The sequence below is a fragment of the Phoenix dactylifera genome, chromosome 3, assembly GCF_051530095.1.
Source record: "Phoenix dactylifera cultivar Ajwa chromosome 3, Ajwa_hap1_PhDact_Kaust_v1.1, whole genome shotgun sequence".
In the NCBI taxonomy this organism is placed as follows: Eukaryota; Viridiplantae; Streptophyta; class Magnoliopsida; order Arecales; family Arecaceae; genus Phoenix; species Phoenix dactylifera.
Window position 1 is genome coordinate 9,961,075 of NC_143192.1, and position 20,214 is coordinate 9,981,288.

At 37.1% G+C, this 20,214-nt stretch overlaps 1 protein-coding gene across 1 annotated transcript; it reads left to right on the forward strand.

Moving 5' to 3' along the window:
• The first annotated feature begins 1,921 nt into the window (after positions 1–1,921).
• LOC103719274 (vacuolar-sorting protein BRO1-like) lies at positions 1,922–17,465 on the forward strand. Its single transcript, XM_008808433.6, has 8 exons — positions 1,922–2,828; positions 3,313–4,263; positions 6,285–6,374; positions 11,113–11,181; positions 13,599–13,739; positions 15,320–15,368; positions 16,368–16,471; positions 16,700–17,465. Exons 1-8 carry the CDS (start codon positions 2,160–2,162, stop codon positions 17,204–17,206), a joined length of 2,580 nt encoding a protein of 859 aa, XP_008806655.1. The 5' UTR covers positions 1,922–2,159; the 3' UTR covers positions 17,207–17,465.
• The last annotated feature ends 2,749 nt before the right edge of the window (positions 17,466–20,214 follow it).

The window sequence follows — 20,214 nt, forward strand, 5'->3', positions numbered from 1 at the left end:
ACTAATATTATCATTAAGGTTCGCCATTTTAGTATCAGACTCCGTACCGGTGCCATACAGTATAGTATCAGTACGGTATGAAACAGAATTTTTTTTGGCATTTCAAATATGGTATACCATTTATATCAGTTACTGATATCAAACCGATATAATATGGTATGTTCTCGTCCACTCGTGTGCGGTACGGCATATTATAAATAGTTACACCACATCAAGAATTTTATATATATATATATATATATATATATATATATATATATATATATATATATATTGCTAAAACAAAAAGGGGAAGGGGGAGGAAGAGACAAGCCCACCCTTGCGTAGCAGTGCTCACTGGACCTTTATCCCGCCAGGAGAATGTTCGATGCGGGCAGAAATGACCGTGTGTTGGGCACGCTGGTCGGTTTTACTCATACTCTCCCCACTCGTGGGCCCGGCTCGTTACCCCTCTGGGCTTCGATACGGTTACCTTCCGTGTAAGTACGTCACACCTAGCACCACCGAGGCTACCAGCGGACCAATAAGCCCTTCCAGACCACGTGTCTGAGCAAGGAGTATCCGGTCTTCACAATTTAATCGACGCCCGCGTGTTTCGAATTCGGAACCACTTGGTTGGAAGTAAGGCCCAGTTTCACTAAGCTACCACCTCGGTGGCAATTTAGGTCCTGTTTGGGGGACCTGTTAGTAGTAGAGCTTTTGGAAGTAGAGCTGTCTAAAGCAGAGCGTTTATAAAAAGCTGTTTGCTGTTTTGTAACTACATTTCTAAAGTGCTGTGGCACTTTAACATGTGTTTGGTAAACAAACTGAGAAAGTATTTTTTGTGTGACAAAATGATCATAAAGAACATTACCAGTATTATACAACAGAGCATAATAAAATATGATATATATTAATACATAAATATATAATATAGTATAATATTAATATAATGTAATATAATATTATTATAATATAATACTATAACATTATGTATTATAGAATAATAATTTAATATAATATTAAATTATTTAACATAACATATCAATGTATTATGATATAATGTAATATAATATTATATTTATAGTATAATACAATAATAAATATATAAAATATTATAATTATTAGTGTAAATTAATTTTTCATCCTTCTAATAACCATTTATCTCTCTAATAAATTTTCTAGCTAGGTGATAAAATTGATTAAATAATTATTAATATTATTTATTTATTTATTTATTTAGATCAGATTATTTGCCACTCACTCATTATTTTTCTTTTTATTTATTTATTTATTTATTTATTTATTATTTTATTTCATTGAAATATAGAGGGGTCGCCGGCCATGGGTGGTGGCCAGTATGGTGGCTGCCACCATGGGCAACCACGAGCTCCCAACACAAAAAAAAAAAATAAAAAAAAAGAAGAGGAAGAAGGAACAGTGACGGCGGCGTTGAGAGGAAGAAGAAGATAGAGAGGGAGAGGAAGTGGATGGGTGAGAGAGGAAGAGGCAGGATGAGGGTTTTGGGAGAAAAAAGTGAGATTTAAATGGGGTATTTTGGTACAAAAACAGTTTCCCGACAAAGCTGAAAATAACGTTTTCAGAAAGCTCCAAATTGGAGCTTCTCCCTAAAAGCTGTTTTCAGCTTCCCGCAAAAGCTGAAACAGCTTTCCGAAAATTTTACCAAACACCATTTTTTATCTAAAAGTACTTTTAGAGGGCCAGAAAGTGCTTTTTGGCCCTCCAAAAGCTCCCCAAACAAGGCCTTATTTATTTTTAATGATAAATGTTTAGAACTCAAAAGTTTGTCATAGTAAAGATGTCAAGAACTCCATATATTCCTCAACAAGTTTTTAGTTGTTTTTGATTTTGATAAGCTCTATCAATCCATCCTGATGCGACATCTAATAACATTAAATAGAGGGCCGGCCCAAATGAGACCCACAAAATATACATAGTTCATACGGACATCAGAGATGGACGGCCAGGATACGACCGTAACACGACTCCTTATCCCTGTCTTCTCGTCAAATGTTCGGAAAAATCCTTCCCTTTTCTTCGTCTTCCTCTTGAAGTAAAATGCCCCCTCGTCCCCTTCTGTCGATTTGACCGAGAAAAAAAAAAGAAAAGAAAAGAGAAACCCTCGCTCCCGGTGATCCGATCCATTCCTTCTACCGGCGATGGCATCTCCGGCGGTGGTGAACGTGATGTTGGCGGTGCACGAGAAGAAGACGGCGGCGGTGGACCTCTACCGCCCCCTGCGACAGTACATCGCCACCACCTTCTCTGAGCGCGAGGCTCAGGCCAACGAGGACGACCTCGAGGCCGTCCGCCAGATGCGCTCCGACCTCGAGAACCCCTCCTCCGCCGCTCCCTCGCCGGAACTCCGCCGCGACCTCCTCCAGCACTACTTCCGCGCCCTCGCCCTTATCGAGCCCCGCTTCCCCATCTCCCCCGACCGCTCCCACGTCCACTCCCTCCTCTTCACCTGGCACGACGCCTTTAAGCCCAACAAGAAGGTATCCCTTCCCTCCATCCACCTCGAGAAGGCCGCCGTCCTCTTCAACCTCGCCGCCGTCTACAGCCAGATCGCCCTCTCCGCCGATCGGTCCTCACCCGCCGGGCTCAAGCAGGCCTGCAATTCATTCCAGGCTGCTGCGGGGACCTTCGCCTTTCTCCGCGATCAGGCTGCCGCCAAGGCGGTCGCCGCTGGGGCGACGCTTGATTTGTCGCCCGAGTGTGCGTCGATGCTCGAGCGCATCATGCTCGCCCAGGCGCAGGAGTGCTTCTATGAGAAGGTTATTGCTGATGCGAAGCCTCCTGGGCTCTGCTCCAAGATCGCTCGGCAGGTATGCGCCGGATCTCTCTCTCTCTCTCTCGATCTTGAATTCTTGATTGATTTATTAATTGGAGATTAAGAATTGAAGATATTGTTCTATGATTTTTTTAAGAAATTGGATTTGTGCCCCAGAATTGTTCTGTTTATACGAAGGTCATATAGATTTTATGCTTTCATCTATATGCTTCATACTTCACTCTGTTTTGGTGGATATTAAGTTATTTGAAGTCTTTTTGGTGATTTAATCAGAATGAATGATTTTTTTCGATTATTCGTCAACTATTATAAGCAGTTCTTGAATTCTTGCGCCTTGTTCAAGTCTATCATGCTTTTCCTTAAAAATCTGGCTTAATATCTTTTTTTTTCCCCTAGTTTCAACAATTTTGTAACTTAGCTGAGATTCAGTGGAATCACAACTTTTATGGTGCTTTCTGAAGTTTTACAATCTCTGAGATTATGTCGTGAAACCTTTTGGTGTGTGGTGACTGCTGTAGGTGGGTCTCTACTATGAGGAAGCGTATGCAGCCATCAATGCTTCTCCACTCAACCAACACTTTGACCGGACATGGGTCTCCCATGTGCAATTGAAGGCATCCCAGTTCTATGCAGAAGCTTGCTATAGATATTCCTTAGAGCTTCATGAAAAGGATGAGATTGCTGAGGAGATTGCTCGGCTAAAGATTGGATTAGGTGCCCTCACGGATGCAAAGAAGTCTGCTAAGGGAGTTGCTCAACCTCTCATAGATGCTGTCTCCAGATTGGAGAGCAACATGAACCGCAACCTGGAGAGGGCCACCAAAGAGAATGATCGTGTGTATCTCATGCGGGTCCCAGCTGCTGGTTCCTTGTCGGCTCTACCAGGAGCCTCTCTTGTCAAGCCTACACCAATGGGTGAAGTTTTAGACGCTAAAAAGGAGAGGTTGTTCTCAGGTCTCGTCCCAGACAGCAGCACCAAGGCCCTTTCCAAGTACACGGAGATGGTTGATGATATTATCCGAACCCAAGCAGAGAAGCTGCAGCAAGGAAGTGAGATAACAAGGGTTAAACTTAAGGATATGGATCTGCCTGATTCTATTCTAGCTCTGGAAGGTAATTTCAGCTTGCCTATGGATCTTAAGGAGGATATTGAGGCTGTACAGATCAGTGGTGGCCCTTCTGGCCTGGAAGCGGAGTTACAGCAAATCAGGGATTTGAGAAGGGTCAATCAAGAGCTTTTGGTGCAGACTGAAGAGCTACTCCAAAAGGAAACGAATGAGGATACTCAATTTAGGACCCAATTTGGGACTCGGTGGACGAGACCTCAGTCCAGCACCTTGACAAAAAACCTGCAGGATAGATTAAATAGGTTTGCTGCAAATCTTAAGCAAGCTGCTGACAGCGATATAAGGATTGAGCGAGCTGTAAAAGACAATGCTGCACTTATGGCGATCCTCGATCGCAGGCCGGTATGTTAGTTGCTTTATATGCATGTATTTTTTTCATTTTTATAGAAATGTTGCTAGCTTGTGAAAAATTTACATGAAAGACATTGACAGCTTTCTGTTCGCAAGACATGTCATATGTTGAACAACAAGCTTATGTTCACAAATATGCTTAGACACAGGTAGGTAAGGGTGTAAGAGTGAAAATGATTTAGAGAATTACTATTCACTCAAAGCATGTTAGCCACTCAAGATGATTTGTCCAGCTGGTCCCTTGAAGTCACTATTATCTAGCAAGCAGGAGATACTATAAATTGCATGTTGTGTCCATATTTGATATGTCTCAGATGCTGATACCTGTTACATATGATAGGATACTTCTTAGATGCTTATTTTAGATACCCTAAAAATGGCTTTGGATACCTCTGCAGACTTCTCTGAGGAGTTTATACTTTATAATTTTACCTGGGACCTCCTTGGATGCTTAGCACCTCCTGCTATATTTCAGGTTGAGCAAAATATTGTATGAGATCAACGTCTGTAGCTTTTGTTCTTATTTTTCTTCAAAATGGGTTCAACTTTCAACATTGATATTGTTGATATCTGGTACATGTTTCACTAACGAAGCACTAAATAAACTGAATACAAACTTATTGTACAGTATAGGAAGACAAGCCCAACCGATATCTTTGTAAGATTTATAAGGATTCTGAAGAAATAAAGACAAGGCCAGAGAAGTCATATACTATAGATTCATATGTATGTATGGATAGATACTCATATTAGTTTCCATTTCTATCTAGTGATATTTAACGAATGCATTGACTATTCTGGCAGCTTAAAATGATTTAGTTTTAGTGTATCACTAACAATCGATGCTATATTAAGACCTAAAAAGGAACCTGGTACTAAGATGTTATCAACAAGCAAAGCCAGATAATGGTTTTTTTTGGGGTAAAAAGCAGCAATTCATATAGCTCTAACGCGAGTACATCCTGCCAAGTCAGAAGAAAGTAAAAAGTACAAAGGGGGCGGAAGCCAGATAATGTTTGCAAAAATTGAAAGCCAAAGGTAAGAACAAGAAAGACTTTCTGCCCTTCACCAAGGTAAAATTATGTAGCAGACCATGCATCTCTTCAAGCTCTTCACCCAAAAAAGAAGAGAAAGTAGGGTTGCTTATTATTATGTTATATGAGCCCTTAAAACATTTTGCCAACACTTTAATATACATATATAGAATACTGCAATGTAATTGTTCTCTTAAATAAAATGAAAATCCAAAATTGATCCTACTTGCTAAATATACCTAATCAAATGGAGAAATGATCCATAAATAGAAACAAAATTTCAGTTAGTCCGAGTGTGAAACTGACTGAAAGCCTGAAACTGACTATCTACACCAAAACTAGTTACTTTGGGCCAAAATTGACTGAAACCATTGAAACCTGAAATCAGCTAGTTTCAACTTGGTCTTAGCTGAAAGCAGTCCATTTTGATCGAAACTTGAATTCTCGATCCTAATTATGCCTTATAATTTATTCTACCCATTTAGTTTAAGCATTTCTCCAACTAATTAAATCTTGATTAACATCCGACCTTTTTGGTCCGTTAACTTATGTTACTTTGCTTGATACCAATTTGAATCATGCTCTTATTTCTCATATTTTAAGTTCATTTGTTTTCCAAATCCTCTGTTTTTTTTTTTTTTTAATCTTTCTTCTAATTCACTTTTTTATTGTTTGAATTTTGAATACTTTCGATTCAAAATTTTGATCTTATATTAAATGTTCAAATCCATCAATTGCTTCCTTGGCATGTAACCTGTAGTCCTGGGCATTTTGTAGCACTAAGAAGCTACTCTTCTTTGAAACATTTTGTTTTATTTTAGAAGCTTTATGTGATTACTTATTGCTAGGGGTATAATTATTTTTTATGCTTCTTTCTGCATTTTGTTTTGTATATGCCAGTTCTGGTTTGTGTTTTGTTTTGTCTTTATTCTTGTTTGTTTCTTTGCATCTGTTTTTTTAATTTATTATATATTGCAGATAGAATCAGCCCTTCCAAGTCTTGCAAGGCCAATTATGTCTTTGGATGGCAATGAAGATGCAATAGTGGGAGCCCTCAAACAAAGCTTGGTAATTTTCTCTTAAATGTTCCACTTTCCTTCCATTTGACGAAATATTGCAGGAATTAATTTCTTTGATAAATTGTGAGGACTTGGTTGATCTTGTCTTGAATTATCTTCCATTATACTCCCTTACCCCCCCCCCCCCCCCCCACCCACCCACACACATAAAAAAAATAAAATAAAATCCCACAGGGCGCTGCCAGTCCCCCCAAATTCCCTTTCCCCTCTAATGCATGCAGACCTTTCCTGGTCTGACACTATCTTGAACTTGAAACATTGAGCATGTTGTCATCTGTTCAACAAAATATTATAGTTTGAAATTTGTAAAAGTAAGGCTGTAAGACTTACACCATATTCACAATTGCTCATCCATATACCAGGTAGATATAGGCTAATCTTTCCTTCATCTCATCATTTTTATTTACATGCATTTATGTTCATTCTCTCTTTTTTTATATATGTAAATTTCTGGCGATGAATTATTTTGGTTTTCATACTGTGTTATTATCATGGTATGCCATACCGGCCCGAATCGGACGGTATGGAGTGTACCATACCATACCGGTTCGGTACCGGTACCGGTACGGGTACGGGTGACATATCGACATTTGGTATGCCAAAAAATTTCGTACCGTACCAACTGGGTCCAGTACCGAGACAGCGAACCTTGGTTATTATTAATGATCAAAAGATACTTACAATTTATGGCTAACCCTAGTCTATTGGAGATGGTTGAATAGATCCCACGAATTTCTATGTTGTGGGAATGAGCTTATTATATGTTTTTGAATTACCTGAATGAGGATGTTTTTTTATTTCCACACATTGGTGGTCTTGAGTATATAATTTGTTAATAGTTTAGATTTGGTGTGCTCTTATTTTGATTTTTAAAAAGTTTGGAAGTCATGGCCAATTAAACATTGGTCAAAAGTGAAAGTTAGAAGACATGGATTTTAGGCAAGATCTGTTTTTGCATTTGCCTTAGACTACCAAAAGAGAAGACTTAACAGAGGGGGAAATCCAAAAGGAAAAGTCAAGCTTAGAGTTTGGGAATGAAGAGAAAAGAGTTAAGTTAAAAAAGAACATAAAAAAGAACTAAAGATTTTTTTCCCCTTTTATGTGTGTATGTGTTTTTGTATTGGGGATTGGTCATGGTGAACCTACAAGATTGCTGCAGTTTGGGCATTGCAGAGTGAATCTGAATATTTTTTAAAAAATTTATTGATAAAATCTAATGTCTGTGCAATTTATATAGCATTTTATGTATATGAAGCTTGACCATTTATATCTGGTGTTTGATTTATGCCATGAGTGTGCTATTTTGGATTCTTGTGACTTCCAGAACTTATTACAATTATGATAAAATTTAAATTTCTAAATATTATTGTATTTGGCTATTGTCAATCTCCTTGATTTAGTGGCTGGATTGAGTCATCTTCTTCATCAAAAACATTCCCATGTTCCTCATATTTTGGGTAAAACTAATGTTGAAAATTCTTGGGATGTGTTCTTTATTGCTCAAGAGAATAAATTTTGTTTACAAATTAGCTGTTTGAATACAAAACTACAGATAAAAGAAGGACTATTGTACTATATATGGTCTTTGTTTCATAGATGAGGAATGCTAAGATCTCTTATATGCTTGTAATTCAATTGCATTCTTTGTTTTGGCCATTAGATTTCAGGGAAGAAAAATTGGTAAAGGATGAGTGACCTCATCCTTTTATTGTTTCTGAGTTTTGTGATGTGGAGTTTGTGACCATCATGTATTGTGATCTTTAATCATCTTCTATAATTAGCCTAATCAAGATACAAGTGTGTGAAGTATTATAATTCTTGGTAATATGCTCTTAAAACATTCAAGTTGTGGCTTCAACTGTTTAAAAGGATTCATTTGGGCCTGCCTCACCTGAAACCTGGATACACGTAATGAGTACATCGTCATCAATTAGTGAGATTATATGTTAGTTTATATGATAAATCACTTGAAACCATGCAATGCACATGTGAAAACAGCAATCAACATTTATATCTAAATGCATCTTCATAGATTAGTTAGCAACCAATCCATTCAAACCGTGTCTACAGATCAGCCAGGCCCTGTCTAGTTGAAGTCTTTATACAAACTAATGTATCTTTTACAACATGGCATGCGATGCATATCATGCCATTCCCTAGCGGAATCGGGTTGTATCTTTCACGAAAGAAGGATTCTTCTTCCTTCACGTGAAACCACAGTTGGATAAACCACGGCAGGATCACCCACTGCACAGATCTCATAGCACTCCGAACTTTGTCATTCATCCATCAGCACAGATCTCAAAGCAAGCAGCTGATGATCTAACAGTGGATTCATGCGAAAGAAGGTGAATCCTTCTTTCGCATGAAAGATACACCCCTGTCCCTTCCCTAGCTCTTGCTGACACAATATGTTACTTTGATCCTTGGATCTATAGTAGAGTTTTCCTGAGTCTTCACTTGAAGTGGTAGATAATTGTCAATGATCGTGACATCTTCTAAAGGTAGGAATCATTCTTTTGGTATATAACCTATCCAAAAGTAAATCTTTAGTGTCATCTGTTATGAGTGTATTTCAAACCACAAATTGCAAAAGAATGTTATTTCTTGTCTTTTGTTTCTTTCATGATTGTTTGGTTCTGCTCATTATTCTCTTTTCTAGTTTCTAGGGTCAACCACCTAGTTTTCCCTCTATGTCCAAAGCAAGGATAATGCTGTATTGGAATCACCAGAGAATGATGTGTATGATATGAACAAGAAAAAATTGTCAACCCAAGATAGAGTTTTCAAATCACGTTTTGACTCTAAAACATTCAAATAAAGCTGTGATGAGCATAATAATTAGACTATAGGCAAAGGTTATTACTTTTTGGTTATGACACCAGTTTGCAAATGGTTCTAGTTGGTGTTACATAGACACATATGAGAATCAGATTCAGACATGTCAAAATGTCTGACTTGGCTAGAGGCAAAGCAGGACACATGGGAGTAATAGAAAAATAATTATAACAAATATGCTTTGTCTGTTGTATAAAAGAAAATATCAAAAATTATTCTTTGGTAATTATGCATGAATCTAATTTAAACTTACTAATTATCTTAAGGATTATACAAAATGATGCTTTGCGAATTTTGTTTCAATTTCTATGTTTTTGACCATTCTCTAAGAAGGAACAAAACTCACTTTTTAAACATTATTATACTGCATCAAACTCATTGTTGGGGCAATCCAACTCTACCAATTTCTAGAAGCTGCAAACAAAAATATCTGACAAATAGTGTTTGACATGTATCCAATATGGATTCTAAGAGTTGGACATGAGTGTCCGGGTAACACAGGCTCTGTTGTCCAAATGAGGGTGTTTTAATTGAAATGAAACATGCACAGTTGATTAGCGCAATGTCTAGCTGTTGTATGGGATTGGGACTTGTGGCAGAATGTGTAAGAAATGCTAGGCCTTCCATACTTAAGTTTTAGGCAACAAGGATGAGTATTCTTCCTTCTGTATTCCATGTTTTGTTTCTCCTAAGACTAACATGTTTGGATTACTTGGAAGTTGGAACCCTTGTGGTTCAACAAAATTTCGTCAATGCTTCACCTTTTCCATGTCATGATGTATTCGCAGTTGAACCTTGCCAACACAATCAAATATGTCTTTTTTTTTATAAAGAAAACAATACAAACAAACTATGGAACTTTGAAAATTCTTTGTTCTAAAATTAATTGTTAACTTGAATAACAAGTCTTTTACTTCTTTTTGCAAGATAAATTTTTCGGTTGTCTCCCTCATTCTCTGTGTAGTAGAGTCTCTAAGAGTACATTAAGAGACATAGTTATTCATCTGTATAATCTCGTAAACTGATTCTTGGTGATTGTATCATCAGATTAGTACTTCATAAAACGATTACTAGCTGTTGTCTTCTTTTTTTTTATTGTATCCCTTAATTTACCATGTTATACTCTTTTTTCCATTATTGCATGTATGAATTAGTGTAATATCTTTGAGCTCTAGTAACATGTGAATGTTATATATGGGTTGTACGAAAGTGTGCAGTGCGTTGAGTTTTTGCTGTTTCTTTTATGCGCAATGGAGGCACCTTTAGATCTGGTGTCTTTCACCTAATTTAATAATGACTTAACAAGTACATAAGAATATAGAATTCTAATGTTATTCTTTGTTTGCATTTGCTTGTATGTTTTAGAGGTGGCAATGGCTTCAATGAATGTATGTATTTTTCACTTTTACTGCAATTATAACTTGTACTATTTTTTATTGATGCTAAACATATTAATTGTGCTGCCAGGTGTATTTCTTTGTTTGTGTTTTATTTTTGTGTGTTGTGACTATCTCAATAAGCTAGTAGCATGTGTTTTTAAAGCTGTCTAAAGGCAGCCAACTACTAGGGGAGTGAATTGGTGCTGAATCTCATCTGGGCAGGGCTGAAGAACTTACAAATGAGGCCTTGAACATAAATAAGGCTACAGTGTTTAATCTGTTCGTTTAACTTCATTAACATTCTCACAATATACTTGTATGCATTCTTGCTGCCTAACCTTTTATTATTGTTCTATGTTCTGTTGAGATATCAGATGTCAGGCTAAAACAAGGAAAATGAGTACTATTTTTTCCTCTTTTTGTCATAAAGTTTTTCTTGATTTTTCTTTAGTTTTATCTGTAGTCATGCATGAGCTAACTGTTACCCTAACAACCTGCTTGTCTACTCAGAGGCAATTAGAGATTTTGGGTGCACAGAGGGCAGGCCTTGAAGACATGTTAAAGGAGATGAAGAGAAAGGTGAGTTTCATTATAGATCATAATGTTATCATCCTGTCTGTCATATTGGTTCCTTAAGATTGCCTAATTTGGAAAACCAGCATACTTCGATGTGTCTTTTACATGCTTGGTGAATATATAAGTAAACATAAGAATAATAGAAGACAAAACATTGATACTTCTATGCATGGCTTTAAGCGGTAATCATCATGGCCCAATATGTACCATGCCATTTCTTTCTGGCGTGTGGCACTAGCATGGTGCTGGCTGCATGCCAGTATTTGGCATGCTTCCATGCCAAGCATTCCAAGTGTGCCAAGCACTGGCCCTAAACATTACAACTTGATGCTTACCATGCTATTGCTAGGGTATCACATCACTGGTATGTGATACTAAATTCCTTGCTTTTGTGTAAGTAAGCAGTGAAGCAAGGTTTTCTATACCAATACGTTCCACCCTATACCAGGCATATTGTACCGTATCGGTATCGAACTGAGACTTGGTATGGGGGTGTACTAAGTCTCAGTATGCCAAACCGACCCTCATATCAGGCATACCAACACTGTATCTGCATGGTACCATTACAAGGTCCGATACCGAGATTGCGGATCTTGTAGTGAAGGCTTGTGGTTGACATAGAGAATTGCCAATTAACACACTACCGCATATGTACATTATAACTATTAGAACAGTGCTATGAAGTGGTTGTAAAGCATGTCAAACTATATGTGAAATATATAGTATTATTTTAAATTAAACTATCCATAAATCAGACCATAATAATATTATTTAAATACAAAATAACATGATTTAAATATAGATTATGAATGATGTTGTTATTTTCAATTATTGCCTGTTATATCCCAATGAATTGGCTATTACCATTGTCATAACCTGAAACTAAACATAGTTGTCCATTTCATGGATACTGTTCCTAACAAATTGAGATGCATGCAAGCAGCCTACACACTAATACTGCACAGGACAAGTATTATAATGACCATTGTAGTTGACATCCTTTTTGTTGTTGTGAAATAAAATGATATGCATACAATAACCAAGAGTGAGAAATTAATTTGAAGAATAATATCATGATATAATAAATTATGACTTGTCACATAATGACACTATTAGGTTGTTATTACCTGCTATGTAATGTTAAAGCCATGATTTTCATTTCAAACAAGATGTCGATATTAATTAGTATGGGCCACTGAAGTGATAATATCTTGACATATCAACTACTATGCTATGACTATCTAAAGCATAGGAGGAAGAAAGCACTTGGAATAGCGGAGAAGATAGTAGGGGAATGGGAGATATCAAGTGGAACCCACCACTATTCAAAGAAACGAACTCAAATACACTATTTCTTCGCTCTTCATTCATCGTCTACCATATCAGTTTATATAGACATCATATAACTCTTTGTATCCCTTAATTAATACATGAGTACTTTCGATGAGGCACAAACAACAATTGCCTTTATAAACTGTAAAGAGGCACATGCACGAATTGTAATTAATAATGACTAGAAACCCTAAAAGACATATTCCATATTTATGATACAGAATAAAAGCTTAACAACTGCCCATTATTAATGGCTAATAATTACTGTATGACAAGACTTTCACTTGTGATACTAAATTTGAACTAATCAAATGGGCTCTCCAGAATGGGCTGATATGAAATGACTGGTCTGCCTCTCCTGCATCAGTTTCATTTCAACATTCTATGTCTCTAGACCATTTTATTGACTATGTTTCTGTGCTTTTTCCTGAATAATTAAATGTTAAAACCAATTAGAAAACCATGGTTAATCTTATTGTCCTTATGTCAGCTTTCAATTTTGATATCTCAGCCATTAATTATATTGTCAACTTAAATATCTGAATATCTAAATGATTTTAAAAGTCATTTAACCCTCACTTGAAAACTACTGCTTAGTTTATCCCCATGTTAGTCACCCACCAACATTGTGCTAAACAAGATTAGAATTTGAAACCTTTGTTTATAATCTATAACCTGTATATAAAGTTACTAGCAAATCTTGCTTTGGCCATTGTTGTTATTCAAAAGAGACCTGGTCAAATACTAGACTTTTGCAAATAAGAGATATGATGTAACAGTAACCCTCAAGAGCCTCCTGATCCATTATTATCATTCTGACAGAAAAAGCAATAATTATTTGCTCAATTCAACCTTTAAAAGAATTTGTTTGAAAAGCAAAAGAGATACCATTATAACATCAGTTAAAATGGGAAATGACAATTTAATAACATCATAATTTGAGTACGCTATTATTTTTTATTATGTACAAAGTATCTAGGGTCTTTGCTTTCTTACATATCCAAAGAAAATTGCAATATCTATCAGATTTGACAAGTCCACTATGTCTTAAACTTCATGCATATTTCACCATTCTGCATTTATTGCAGGATGATATACTACCAAAACTGATGACAAGCACCGGGTCACATGAGGATCTTTTCAAGAAGGAGCTAGCAAAGTATGACCAAATCTGTGAAGAAATTGCTCAAAATATTGAGGCACAGGAGCAATTATTGCTTCAAATTCAGGTAGGCTATTTTCTTGTTTCTTCTTTAGAATCGTGAAATTATTATCTCATGATACGTCGTGTGAGTCAATTTTTTTAGATTTTTGCCAGGAATTGCACCTGTTCTCAGATAGGGAGTCATTTAAGTTTGCAGTCACTACTTGCCTTATGTTTTAACTCTTGGGAGCAGTCACAATATTATTAATGCTGGTCAATGATAAATCCTATCACTGCAAGTAAAATGTTGCTTCTACACTGACCAATTAATCTTTTTAAAAGAAAGGGTGGAAGTATGTTCTCATTGCATTTCTGTTGAGACTATTCCTTGTCATTTTAATCAAGCTCAACCAAGTTTGGGTCTTAGGTATTGGCCTGGAACTCGAAAGGTAATAATAAGCCAGGAAGAGAAAAAAACGGAGGGACTAACAATTTATGTTTTCTACTTGTTTGCTTGAAGAATTAGCTCATTCTTTTCCATCAATCGATCAATGTCATGAATGAACAGCAGATGTTGAATATTTCCTTTTATGCAATTACTAATCTGAATTGATTAATTATTATCACAGGCAGTGCCTAGGCACCTAGGTGACCGCTCAGGCAATAAACAAGCCTCATGATGCATAGGCAACATCACCTAGACCATCATGCCTAAATTTGTGCATGCAAACTAAAGTATGCATGCACACATACGCATACAGAGAAAGAGATATAAACTTCTACTATTATGACAGATACTAGTCTGAGCCTTTGTTTGTGGTTCCTAAGCCTCTAGACTTGCCCAGCATAAGCAGATAACTATCTATCAACAGCACACTTGCTGCTACCTGAGTCCTCTTTCTCAAATCCTTACCCCGCTTCACAAGTCATGACAACATTCTAAGTTTTAATGCAGGCAATTGCAAAGATACTTGTCAGAACCGGCATTGATGGTGAGGGTCACCATGAACTAATGTGAATTTCAAGTATGATTAATGCAATGACTATTATCTATCCTAACAAAACTCACAAAACCTCACCCGCCTGAGATTTGTTTCCATGAGGGGCCTTCACCAATTTATATAGATAAATTGTGGCCCTTTGATTTTTTTCTAATGCCAAACATTAGAAAATTTTCTTTCAACTAACATTCTCAACAACCAAACATAGCTTCAATGCCTGTAAATCTCCTACCAGCTGTTTGCATTAAATACATCCAGATGTTCAACTCATGCACAATAAAAATGAAAAATATCTTAGTCGGCTTTAATTGGATTTGTCACTGAATAGGAGTGGCTTGTAGAAAGTCTCCCCTTTGGTTAGAACTTATAGGTTTGCTGGGCAAGCCCAAGCTTGGTAGCTAGGTCTGCTGGGATTAACTTTAGGCCCAGAACTTAACCTACTTCATTCCTCTATATGTTCCTGACTAGTCAATCTCTATTTCTTTTCGCTGTTGCAAGAATCCACTGAACACTATAATGGTATAATGTTGTTCTAATCCTAACATTCCAATTGCTGCCTTTATGCAGAAAATGATGATTGTGCTTCCTCTTTCATGAATCATTTACATTTATGATGATTTTAGCTGTGCATCCTAAAAAGAAGCTATGTTTATTTTTTCTGCAGGCACAAAATGATGAATTTGCTTCTGTATTCAATCTAGAAGACTACAAAGGTGTTCTATCTTTTATCTGTTTTTCTGGTCACTTTGGGTATAGAATTGCTCATATTCTCTGACAATAAAGGATTTCTTTAAAGAAAAATCGAAGCCTGACTGGCTACATATTATATTATGCATGTTTTTTTCACTAAACTTTCTTCTCATAGACTTTTATATCTTTCATTTATTTAATGGTTGTCCTGAATTAGTGCAAAGTTTGTGCTCTTTCGGTATTGAAACTGTAGATATCTTATCATTATGACGAAGGTGCATATCCATAGATTTCTGGTTTTTCTTATTAGTCCTAAAAATTATTCATTAAGAAAACATAAATTTCTATTTTACTGTGTCTAGCTATTATTGGCATGTTATTTTAAGTTAATTTACTGTGAGTTAAGTCTTGGGTTACATATACATGTAAATTGATGGTATATTGTTATATCAGGAATCTGTGGCTGAAATAGCTGGTTAATGTCCAACCGATCATTTATGATTCCAATGAATTGGCTACATGAAAGAATGTCATGGTTTTTAAATTTACTTTTGGAATTACCAATCACAGGTAGATTTTAACTGAATTCTGTTATTCATGTGAGGTATTGCTTTTGTAGGAGAATTTTTGTGGACATGACTTGTTTCTTTCTGATATCCTTAGTTTATTTTCGAGTATAAAGCTGGTGGAATGTGATTATATTTGTATTAACAATACTACAATTATAACACTTTTGTGGAAGGCTTCCCATATTCCAGTTTTTGTTTCTGATATTTTCGATAGTTGACATAAATTATTTGACTTTGTTCCAGTTCTTTTGTGGAAGTCTTTTGACTTTTGTGGAAGCCTGGTGTGTGGTCCATGCTAAGTGGTTATAGCTGTTCATCATAAGCCTTATGCTATGGATTCTTCTAAGATAAATTATTCCATAAGCTTAAGTTGACTATTCTTTTATATGCCTGATAGCTCATATATCTATATGCTCCCCTCACTGATATTAATTCAGAAAATTTTATTTCCAGTTGCTCGGGAGAAGTCTTACAAACAGATCTCTGCCGCCATAGCAAAATATCGAGAAATCAAAGAAAACATCAACGAGGGATTGAAGTTTTATGTTACTCTTCAGGTTTGTGAATTTTACACTATTTCTCTTATTGAATCTCTGCTCAATCTGCCATAATCACATAATGGTTCATGAGCTCCATGTGCTTGGTAACTTTACATCACAATAACTGGAAGCATGTTGGTGATGATGATTTATTAAGTCTCTGTACTATGTAATGCTCCAGTGTAAATTTACATGTGCTTTGTTACGAAAGTACGAACTAATCTTCAAACATGTTCTGCGCAACAGGATGCAATAACAAGCATAAAGCAGCAGTGCAGTGATTTCGTGATGACCAGAAATATCCAATGCCGGGAAATGATTGAAGATGTGCAGAGGCAGATTGCTGGTCTCAACTTCAGAGCTGATGGGAAAACAGGCTACAACTACCCTATGCCCGGGCAGCCGAGCTCACAAAGAAACGCTCCTCAACAGCCAGAACCACAGAGTGCTCCTCCTCCATCTCATCCTCAGCCATCATACCATCACCCATCTGGCGAGCAGCCGAGGCCTGGATATTCTCAGCCATACCCTGCTTATGCTACTCCCCAGCCGCCACCATACTATGCCCCCAGCAGTCATTACCAGCGTCCTCAACAGCCGCCCAGCCAGGAGTATGGGCAACCAGCATATCCCGGATGGCGCGGACCATACTACAACACGCATCAACAGCAACCAGGTTCGCATCCTCCGCCCCCATACACTGTGCCAGGTCCTTATCCCCCTCAACAAGGCAGTTACTATCGGCCTCAGTAAAGTACATACAGTGTCCCGACTTTATTAGCTGCATCATCCCCTTTGTTCCATCGTGAATGTCTATGAGAGATCATATTCGTTATCGTCTGCTCTCTGTATTCTTATGCATAGTTTGTGTGATTAATTTGTTGTTCTAGAATAATTTCATCCAGTGATTGAGCAGGAAGATACTGTGCTTGATATGCTCTGCATGTTGTTGGAAAGTCATGCTGAAACTGTTAGAACCATATTTTGTATTGGAAGGGTTTTGATGGAGAAAGCGAGTGTGAGTGAGCTTGTGCCACCATATAATGGTAATAATACAATGCATAGCTTATACGTTGCTACCTAGATGTACACAGGATTTTCAGGAGTGCCAACAAGACAATCGGAGAAAATGTGCATCGAATTGCTGGAGCAATATCATGGTTGGATTGGGGACAATTATCAATATGTCATGGCAGCGCTTGACTGGAACTTGCTTCAAAATATAAAACAGTAAACATCAAATATAACATAAGCATTATGTGGCCAGATCGGAGCGGCGGTCCAGAGAGGGCCATAATTATAAGTTATGCAAATCCAGCGACATGATAGTATCAAGTCTTGTCCCTTGAAGGGAACAAAGTTAAAAAAAAAAAAAAAAGGGTACGAATGATGGTAGTTGCTGCAAACAGGATGAAGTAACGTGAGATGAAGGCATCCATAGTCAGCGATACGAACATCAAAATCAACCTCTATGCCACTGCAAGCACATTCCTTGACCTTTATTTTGGGGACCTTTCGAGTGCCGGATATTAATGTAATTACCATACGACCCTAAAGCCTCCTGATGTATCAAACACTTCTCGTAAATGGCACCCGAGAAGCCCTTGACATGCTACCGGCATTTTGCTGATGAGTCATAGATACCTGGTGGTGCAGTCCAACAAACACAACGTACAGTAGCCTGCACCTTGTCCCCATATCCTCAAACAAAATTTATATGGGACGGGCACAATAGAATATAATATAGGATGGAGCTCTTATTTTGACATGTTTCTTTTAATGCTCACATTAAAGAAGAAATCAAGAAGTTAAATAGGGCTAGAAGTACTCTTACTAACAGAGTCCGTCAATTTCATAATTTAAAAAAAATAAAAAAAATAAAATTACACACACCAAGAGAGATCGTCTATGGAGAGAGATCATCCGCATCTTTATTTCCTCGTGCAACCTTTCTATCTATCTTCTTCATTATCAAGCCATCTATCCCATCCATGAAGTCTTCTTTCTCCTTCTGAGTCCCTTTTTTTCCTCCTACAAATTCCTCTTTTTTCTAGAATTTTTGCATCTAAAAGTTAATGAAATCCAAGGAATGATATGCATATAATTTCTTAGGTTAACAAAGCTAGAAAACTATGTATTGATAGTTTGATACTGATGAGCACTATGCTTTGAAAACTATGTATTGATTTATTTAGATATGTGAATTGGCTTGAGAGATGATTAATTTGCTTGGTGTGTATCACCTGACCATATAGTATGTACTAATTAAAAATATATTATAAAAACTGTATATCGATTCATCTGGAGGTGTGTATTAGATTATTGCTAGTTGTATATCAAATAAACTTGTAGTCTATATCAGGAAGTCGATAATTATGTGTCCCGGGTCATTTAGTATGTACTAGTAAATATGATATTCTGCCTGTGTATTAACTTGCTTGGAGATGTATATTTGGTTGTTAGATGGCTAATTTGCTAAGTATGTATCATCTGAATATTTACTGTGTACTGGTGAACATCACGTTGCAGAAACTATATATCGATTTACCTAGATGTATGTATTGGCTTGCTAAATAACTAATTTGCTTGATATGTATTGCTTGGTTATGTAGTTTGTACCGTGATTTTCTTTTTTTTTTTTATCATGGGACTAATAACTCGGTTAGTAGAAAAAATCTATGACTTTTCCGTTTCTTCTTTAAGATAAGCACTAAAGAAATTGTGGCAAACTATGTAAGTTTGCTCCATATTTTTTCTCTGGTGCCCGCCGCATATGATTTTTGTTCCATATCCTTCATGTTGCCCCAGTGGCCGGCAAATAATATTTGTCAAACAAAACAGTAAGACTATATTAAATTACAAATTTAATTAAATATTATTTGACTGTTATGTGCTGAGCCCTAACCTATTCTTGCATGATGATTCCATGCAGAGTCGTCCCTCTTCATCTCTCGTCTCTCTCCTCAATATCCGCAGCATTCTCATCTAAATAATCTATCCTCATATTGAAATTTTTGTCATTGCCCTGGTTGCATCTTAGGAAATTATAGATCATGCAACATGCCATGATAATATTCTGTACCTACAAAGGATGCACGGCACAACAACGGACTGCAGGACCATGAAGAGGCACTTGAGAATGCAAAGGGCCTTCCCCACAGCATTCCTAAGTTGTGGTGCATACTGGAGATTATTGAACCTATCTTTTTTATTCCGATACGTCCTGTTCTATGGTCCCCGTCGTTACTCACCATCTTAGCAGCCCTTGACGGAGAGCTATGAACTTATCCAAGTTGGCATAAGAAGAGTCCATTGAGATAACATTTTCCTAAAATTGAAAGGAAAGATGCTAAGAAAGTAGTAACAAGGCATGCCACAAAAAAAAAAAGAAAGAAATGTTGGAGTAGATCATATAGCATGTGGAATGGTGAAGCCTCCCTCTTATAAGAGGGAAAAAAATTTAAGGGCAAGCCAAATTAGTGCACAGTTCTACCGTAAACAAGGAAGCCACATTTCTTTTTCTTCAGAAGGAAAATAGGGAAAAAGAAGGAAGCAGTAAGTGACCACTCACCATAAATCCAGGAAACCATCTGGTGGTGGTGCAGGTGCTGGCAGGAGAAGCGGCACCTCAGCAGGAGCGGGAGGAGGAGGAGGGGTTATCTAATCCAGTCAGTAAGAATGACGAAGAGAAAAACAAGTGGTTACCCCCTCAGTTGCTTGCAGGAGTTGACTCCAGCCCTGCAGGAGTCGGCTCGAGGTCT

Bases quoted from the DNA above. Each gene is read 5' to 3' on its own strand.
- LOC103719274 (XM_008808433.6), top strand. From the start codon at position 2,160: ATGGCATCTCCGGCGGTGGTGAACGTGATGTTGGCGGTGCACGAGAAG. The intron at 2,829-3,312 runs GTATGCGCCGGA...TGACTGCTGTAG, and splicing joins GCTCCAAGATCGCTCGGCAG to GTGGGTCTCTACTATGAGGA. The intron at 16,472-16,699 runs GTTTGTGAATTT...TCTGCGCAACAG, and splicing joins AGTTTTATGTTACTCTTCAG to GATGCAATAACAAGCATAAA.